This window comes from Conger conger, chromosome 5 (genome assembly GCF_963514075.1).
Source record: "Conger conger chromosome 5, fConCon1.1, whole genome shotgun sequence".
Classification (NCBI taxonomy): Eukaryota; Metazoa; Chordata; class Actinopteri; order Anguilliformes; family Congridae; genus Conger; species Conger conger.
Window position 1 is genome coordinate 68,069,082 of NC_083764.1, and position 8,673 is coordinate 68,077,754.

Here is an 8,673-nt window from a genome sequence, read left to right on the forward strand (position 1 = left end):
GCGCGTGAGGACGGAATATATGCTCCGGACAAGTGGAATAGGCTCCAGGACACTCTAAAATTGGATCAATTTGTTTCTCTAGACTCTTTTAGAGTGCTCCTCATGGGTACCATGACTGAGAACTGCTCGTGTTTTACCAGATTTTTAGTGTCTTATCACTTATTATCAGTTTTTTATAACTTGTTTTTTGTCTGCTCTTATCTTGTCTGTTGCAACCTGTATCTTTTATATATGTTTTTTGTAAACAGGGCACCCTTGAAAATGAGAGCTTGCTCTCAAGGGACTTCCCTGTATAAATAAAGGTCAAATAAAAAAAATTAAAAAATAAAATAAAATCTTCATGTGGGGAAGGGTATGGTTAGGGTTAGCGATTGTGTGGTATCTTCATGTGGGGAAGGTTAGGGTTAGGGTTAGGGTTGGGGATTGTTTGGCATCTTCATGTGCGGAAGGTTAGGGTTAGGGTTAGGGTTAGAGATTGTGTGGCATCTTCATGTGGGGAAGGTTAGGGTTAGGGTTAGGGTTGGGGATTGTTTGGCATCTTCATGTGCGGAAGTTTAGGGTTAGGGTTAGGGTTAGAGATTGTGTGGCATCTTCATGTGGGGAAGGTTAGGGTTAGGGTTAGGGTTGGGGATTGTTTGGCATCTTCATGTGCGGAAGGTTAGGGTTAGGGTTAGGGTTAGAGATTGTGTGGCATCTTCATGTGGGGAAGGTTAGGGTTAGGGTTAGGGTTGGGGATTGTTTGGCATCTTCATGTGCGGAAGGTTAGGGTTAGGGTTAGGGTTAGAGATTGTGTGGCATCTTCATGTGGGGAAGGTTAGGGTTAGGGTTAGGGTTGGGGATTGTGTGGCATCTTCATGTGGGGAAGGTTAGGGTTAGGGTTAGGGATTGTTTGGCATCTTCAAGGTTTTTCTGTTTTTACTCGTCTGTCAAGTTCCGCCTGGCTTTGCAGGCTCAGTCTCGTTCGGGCAGAAATAATGAGCAGGGTATAATCCCCCCTCACTGACCGCTGCCCCTCTAAATGAGACGCACACGTGTCCCACAGCCTGGGAGAGTGGTATGGGCACTAAAGTGATGTCACTGAGTGCTCTCTCAGGAATAAAGGTACAGATGATTGGTGCTGGGGTGTATTCCTATAGGTACAGAAAAGTGTACCCCTATCCAGCAATACGTAATTAGTCTGTTCATTTTTACTCAAATTTACTTATTCGTATCCAAAGACTCAAAAGACTGTCTACAGTAAACACTTCCTATGGCAGCATTGCCCCTGAGCATGTTCCCTTCTGTTCCCGTTCAACACCTGCTTCAGCAAACATAGCCTTGTGAATGCACAGACCATGCATGTGTGTGTGTGTGAGCATGTCTGTGCTTCTGCATGAGTGTGTGTGCTAGATTAGCTCTGCTATAGAGGATGGAATAAAATAATATCTCAAATATCTCTCTCTTTCTCTCTCTCTTTCAGATTCCTTCAGTGTTCCTCCTCCTGCTTGCCCCTCGGCCTCCTGGGAAAGGCCTGGCCAGTGATGTCACACCTACAAGGCAGAGTCTGCTCTGAGTACACTTGCATATAGAACCTGGCTGCTAGGCAACAGGCTTCCGCCAGGCAAGAACAAACATTCCGTGTTCCATGTTCCATGTGCCCAACCTATGTGTGTGTGCCCAGGTGCACACACTGCAACAGCCCAGCCGGATCAAAGCCTCTTTCAGTTGTTGTTTGTTTAGGGGTTTTTTTTCCTTCAATCTCCTCTTCAGGAGGTGAAATGCATGCTCAGTTGGGTTAAGGTCTCAGAATTGACTTGGCCAAAGTCTGACAACTTTCCTTTGTTGTGTTAGCTGTGTGTTTTGGGTCATTGTCTTGTTGTGTTGGCAGTGTGTTTTGGGTCATTGTCTTGCTGCAGTTCCTCCTAATTAGTTCGGATGCATTTCTCCATAAGTTGGATAAATAAATTGGCAGACATAATGTTTTTATGGACTTCTGAATTCATCCTGCTGCTACCATTTCAAGTTACATCATCAATAAAGATTAGTGAGCCCACTCCAGAAGCAGCCATGCAAGGCCAAGCCATGAAACTTCCTCCACCGTGCTTCACAGATGAGCCTGTATGTTTTGGATCATGGGCAGATCCCTTCTTTCTCCACACTTTCGGCTTGTCATCACTTTGGTAGAGGTTAATCTTCGTCTCATCAATCCATCAACCTTTGCTCCAGAACTTCTGTGGCTCATCTCTGTACTTCTCACCTTCTGATTCTTTCGACTAATGAGTGGTTTGTATCTTGTGGTATAACATCTTGTAGATGTAGTAGTGTAATAGACAAACAACAGACCCAACTGCCATGAAATGCACACTGCTTGTTCTGAGTAATTTACTCATTTATTGAAAGGGGCGTGTTGAAAATATTAACAGTGTGGGGTTTAATTAGAGAATTCATTCATTCTGTGAAAAAACAGGTACCATTAATTGTCCTTTATTAAGGAAGAAGGGAAGCAAATGTTTCACACATTCTTATAAAATATATTTCCTTCTGAATTGCTAAGTAAAATGGGCCGTTCCAAACATTGTTTGAAGGAACAACATGAGTACAAAATTGATTGGAGAGGGGAGAACATGTAAAGGAGTGGAGCAAATTATGCAAATGATCTCAAATGCTTTAAAATGGCAATAAAAACCCAAAAAACGCAGAAGAAAGGGAGCAACTACTGTTAAAACGGATCTAAGAATAGTCAGAATGGCAAAGATTCAGCCATTCATCAGCTCAAAGATGATCTACAATTACCTGTAAGTGCTGTTACAGTCAGAAGACGTTTGGGATGTTTTTCATACTAAGGTGTTTGGTTCGTATACAAGGGATCATGGATCAGTTTGAATACATCAAAATACTTGAAGAGATTATGTTGCCATATGCTGAAGAGGAAATGCCCCTGAAATGGACGTTTCAACAAGACAACGACCCCAAACACGAGTAAGCGAGCAACATCTTGGTTCCAGACGAAAAGGATTGAGGTCATGGAGTGGCCAGCTGAATCCCCCGAACCTCAACCCCATTGAAAACTTGTGGGGTGACATTAAAAATGCAGTTTCTGGAGCAAAACCCCAAAATTCACAGGAACTGTGGAACTATTTGTTCATCCTGGGCTGAAATACCTGTTTCTAGGTTTTAATTGGTTGACTCGATGCAACGCAGATGCGCAACAGTTATCAAAAACAATAGTTATGCAATTAAATATTAGTTCAGTAATTTAAAGTGAAGTTAAATCTTGAAAAATGCCTTCAGTTTATACAGTTTGAAGAGAAAAATGTTGACACTGCTATTTTTTTGAACAGATTAATATTCCTTTTCTTTGCTTCCTATAAAAGAATAATGTCGACTTGATAAAATTTGTTAATGCTTTGATTTGTAATTGAATGTGTAATGTTTCCACTACATTTGAAATATTGAACTGTTGCGCTATTAAAAAATATGTGCATTTTATTGACTTTATTTATTTCAGATTTTTTAACCTTTTCCTCCCAATTTGGTAGCCAATTGTACCCCGTCTGATTCAATTAGAGCCAGTATTAGATACACGGCCCATACCCCATCCCTCAGCGGCCCGAAGGAGAAAGACACGCCTTCTCAAGTCATCCCATCTCATGCTCTTCTTCCGTGATTCCAAGGTGCCTGAGGTGCTTATTGTGCGGGGCTCAGCTAACCCTGCCAAATCCCTCCCTCTGGAGCAGCGAGCCAATCATGCTGCTCCACGTGAGCCGGTCCCCGGTGTGCAACTGCAGCGAACTGCAACCGCAAGTGCGCTGAATCTTAGCCTATTGCGCCACCGCGGCCCTAGACTTTATTAACTTTTTTTAACGCACTGCTATTTACTGTATATTGCTGCTCTCTAAGTCTTCTTTGAACGGTTGATTGAGATACTGTCACCCCTGCCCTGTGGTGATTGTTTGTGATGTAATTGACAAGCTTACAAAACGGCTTGCTTTTCTGGTCTCTGGTCTTCATGTTGTGTCAAAATGGCTTGCTTTTCTGGTCTCTGGTCTTCATGTTGTGTCATCAAATGCAGTCTTCACAGGCAAAACCCAAGGCTAAAACCAAGAGTAGGCATTCAGAACTATTTATTGTTTAACCAATCAATCTAACAGGACACATCTGGGCATCAAGAAACACCTGTCAGTCACATGTTCCAATACTTTTATGTTCTAAAAATGTTCATGTTAATCAAATTTAGATAAAAGTACCAGGAAATAAAAGCTGAAATTTCAGATCTGTCGTCTCATTTACATCTTTTGAGTTGAAACTCAATTATCTTCAGCATCTAGCAAAAACAAAGAAATTGACCTTGCTCTTCCAATAGTTTTAGAGGGGACTGTATACCCCACAGTACTGACATATACCCCACACTTCTCCCATGCTCAGAATGAGGACCTGTTTTCTGCTAATGGACTCTTTAGCCACACCCACCACCCAGAACAATGTTTGCAGAACGTCCATAAGTCTTTACAATAAAACCAGATTGTGTCTCATACATACTAAAGTCTAAAATGCACCTTCTCTAGCTTCTGTGCCATGTAGAGGCACTAACCTGGCTGCACCACTAGGGGTCACCACTGACACAAACTTCACTTTTCATTTAATCTCAAGTTTTCTCCAAAGATGTACAGTACTGTGCACATGTTTTAGGCATGTGTGGAAAAAATACTGTAAAGTAAGAATGCTTTCAAAAATAGAAATTATAATAGTTTATTTTTATCAACTAACAAAGTGAGTGAACAGAAGAAAAATCTAAATCAAATCAATATTTGGTGTGACCATCCTTTGCCTTCAAACCAGAATCAATTCAGCACAAAGTCAGGGATTTTGTAGGCATACAATTATTAACCAATTATACCAAACAGTAGCTAATTAATTTAATATGTAGGTTGAAACACAATCATTAACTGAAACAGAAACAGCTGTGTAGGGGTGCAGAAAAATGGCAGCAGGTTCTCTGGTCTGATGAATCAAAATGAAAATGAAAATGAAATATTTGGCTGTATTTGGCAGGTTGTTCGCCAAACGGCTGGAGAGCGGTACAAGAATGAGTGTCTGCAGGCAACAGTGAAGCATGGTGGAGGTTCCTTGCAAGTTTGGGGCTGCATTTCTGCAAATGGAGTTGGGGATTTGGTCAGAATGAATGGTCTCCTCAATTCTGAGACGTACAGGCAGATACTTATCCATCATGCAATACCATCAGGTATGGTATGGCCCCAAATTTATTCTGCAGCAAGACAAAGACCCCAAACATACAGCCAATGAATCTTCAGTGTACAGAAGAACAAGGAGTCCTGGAAGTGATGGTATGGCCCCACAGAGCCCTGATCTCAACATCATCGAGTCTGTCTGGGATTACATGAAGAGACAGAAGCATTTGAGGTTGCCTAAATCCACAGAAGAATTGTGGCTAGTTTTCCAAGATGTTTGGAACAACCTACCTGCGGAGTTCCTTCAGAAACTATGTGCAAGTATACCTAGAGGATGCTGTTTTGAAAGCAAAGGGTGGTCACACCAAATATTGATTTGATTTAGATAGATCTTCTGCTCATTAATTTCTTCTGTTCATGCATTTTGTTAATTGATAAAAATAAACTTTTATTATAAAAAATAAACATTCTTATTTTACAGCATTTGTTCTCACCTGCCTAAAGCTTTTACACAGTACTGTATGTCTTTGAAGTCATTTGAAATTACATAATATCGCTGCTCTGACACTTATTGACATGACCAGAAATTGTACACATCCAAAAGGAGTAAGGTTTTTGGATATTTAGATGGATTAAGTACAAATAATGTACAAATAAATAAAAGCATTGATAACGTTCGCAGTGTCCTCAAAAGGCAGGGCAGATCTTATATTTACAATATTTTGGAGTTGTTGATCGCAAAACTGACGTTTGAGTGGTCAGACACCGCTGCTTATGACACCGCGGCACAAAGATCATCATCATCATCAACGACTTTATTTATAGAACACCTATCAAGGAAGGAGCCCTATTCACAGCTGGAAATTACAGAACATAAAGAATAATTGTAAAACACAAATCAGTGAATACAAATAGTAAAAAGAGACAATTGAGGTAAAAATCGGCAATTATATGAAAGTACGTTTTCACCTGACACTTACAATTAGCGATAAACACAATTTACCCACGCCATGTAAACTCGGCCGGCTGGTTGTATTCTCAGTTTGTACGACTTAGCTGACTAATAAAGTTTTAAAGAACACTGTTCTCGTACGATCTCGCGTTATTTCCGTGTGCTGCAGATGCCCTTGTTAAATTGACGATGGGTTACTGGGATCTTGAAGAGGGGAAGGACTGTGTTGAGAAAACATGGATAACCACGAAAATAGGCACAGCGCTGGGTAAATCTTTGTACATAACACTAGTTGCGTCGCTTCAGTCGGTTAAAATCTGAAATGGAGTAAAGATTCTTAGCTGTGACAGAGGACCTTAGCTAGTTGTCTCTGCTAATAGCTAACGTTAGCTACGCTACGCTTGCTTATCTGTGTTAGCTATTATTACCTAGCTGTCCAAGTAATGGAATTCAAAGCGAAACGGCTAGGCTATACGATTAACTTCTGTCACACAGAGATTGATAGCTTGCTATCTAGAGTGCTAACTAGCCTGCCGGACAAAATGGTTTTGGGTGGCGTTATAAACGTATAACATGTATTACCGATGAGCTTATGAGCTAGATATTGTTATTTTGATATTAGAGGTAGTTGTCTGGTTAACAGTGAACTAGCGTAATGTTTTATTCTGCTGGAATTGTGTACCTATAGTTTAGTTTTAACGGGCACCAACTTTACACAGACACTGTAACGTACATGTCCTAGCCTCTGTTTTACGTTTTGCTTATTTTTGTTATTTTTTTATTTTTATAAAACTTTTCATTTAGCAGACACAGTCGACTTGCACTGTATTTTGTACGTGCAACCCATTTATACAGCAGGGTATTTAATGTAACGTTACTAAATGACGTTACGCAGCCTCCCTTCACTACTGTACAACGGCACTGTCCCACCTGTCAATCCAGCTTTCAACCTCATTTCTTTGACCATTACGTTGCAAATAGATTTCGTTTTGGCAGACTGACTTGTTTAGCCAGTGTGCGGATTATTACCTTTTTACGTGTACTTTTGATTAGTGATACTGTGTAAGGTCTACTGCTATGACTGTACGTAACATATTTATGGATGAAGGGCAACCTTTTGTGTCTTGAGTGCCGGTAGATGGATCTGATATTTCTGTTTTTCTGCAGGTCTTGTTGGCTCCGCCTACCACCTCGTTGCGTTCCAGCCTGACTCGGCCCTCCAGGCGGTGCAGACAGCGGCTAAAGGCACCATCACCATGGGTAACCGCACACCACACCCCTTTCCGTGGCCATGTTTGAAACAGGCTACTAAATATTGTGACTTCACTAAATATAATGCCTACTTCTATCAGTATGTGATGTGCTCCCGAATGCAGACCGGGAGTCTGCTGGATCAGAAGGTTAAAGGTACAATAGGTAATATTCTTGTGTTAAAACATTGTTACAAGACCATTGTAAATCCCTTCCTATCATTGATAAAGGCTCACCCTCTGCCTGTGTTTAAATTTGTGTTTGAAAATATACAGTTGATGCGCAGACACTCTGTACCAAAGCATTGTACAGCTGTACATTAATTCAAGCTCATTGGCTGAAAATTGAATCTAATTGCCACAGCCAATGGCGTGGGGCGTGGGGGGGGCTTAATCTGAAACATACACAAGCATTATCCTTGCAGCAGCAACATCAACAATGGCAAGCAATGCTTAGAAGACAAGGGTGAACATTGGTGCAAATCGTTACGCGTTCAATCATGCCTGTTTAGCTAAACCTTTATTTGCATTGTTTGTGGTAGACTATCATGTTTTAGTTATATCGCCAGCTAGTTACGTCGCCAAATAAATTGCTAATGCATAATGTAGTTGTAGTTAAAACTTCAAAAAGACAAATAATATAAATAGTGTTGTGTAGCACAATAAAGTTTCATAAAGTCAGCATCAATTCACCTGTTCGGCAAACATTTTCTTACTAGAACCCTCTGAAAAGCCAGCAGGCTCTGTTGCTGTTTGCCCCTGTCAGCTGTAACAGTGCATGACAACCTGGAGCGAGCAGGGGCTTCAGTGTCAGCGCATTCACAGAGAAGGGGAGGGATAAACAGTGTTGTGGTTTTAGGGTGTTTGTTGCTGCGATTGATCTCTTGACCATTATGAGTCTGAAATTACCTATTGTACCTTTCAGTAGGCCAATTTTTCTCTTAATGTAGTGGATTTACACTTCATGTAGTGGATTTACACGTTTCCAGGGTTTCACTGAGTGTCTTTGCCAGCACACTTCAGGAAGTAAACCATAATTCTGAGGGGAAGAGGCGGAGTCATCTCTGAGTTCTGTCTCAGTTCCGTGGAGGCAGGGCATTTTATTACAGGGGCGGTTGTGTTATATGATTGTTGTGCATTTATTGTGTAGCAGCTATGTGGTTGTGGTGTGCTTGTTTGAGCAACCTGAGTGGTGTGGTTGTTGTGTGCTTGTTTGAGGAGCCTGAGTTGAGCTGTGTTTGCTTCTCACAGCCAGCCTGGGGGCCATTTTCGGGATGGCCACCTGTCTGAGTGCCCAGGCCCG

The 8,673-nt window shown here is 41.3% G+C and overlaps 1 protein-coding gene across 1 annotated transcript in view; it reads left to right on the forward strand.

The window, feature by feature from the left end:
• The first annotated feature begins 6,256 nt into the window (after positions 1 to 6,256).
• ndufa11 (NADH:ubiquinone oxidoreductase subunit A11) overlaps positions 6,257 to 8,673 on the forward strand; it is a 2,893-nt gene continuing 476 nt past the window's right edge. The window contains exons 1-3 of the mRNA XM_061243596.1: positions 6,257 to 6,388; positions 7,288 to 7,380; positions 8,622 to 8,673. The exon at positions 8,622 to 8,673 is cut by the window's right edge and continues 71 nt beyond it. Of these exons, the coding sequence (XP_061099580.1) occupies positions 6,310 to 6,388; positions 7,288 to 7,380; positions 8,622 to 8,673 (224 nt within the window). The 5' untranslated portion in view covers positions 6,257 to 6,309. The remainder of the gene's footprint in view (positions 6,389 to 7,287; positions 7,381 to 8,621) is intronic.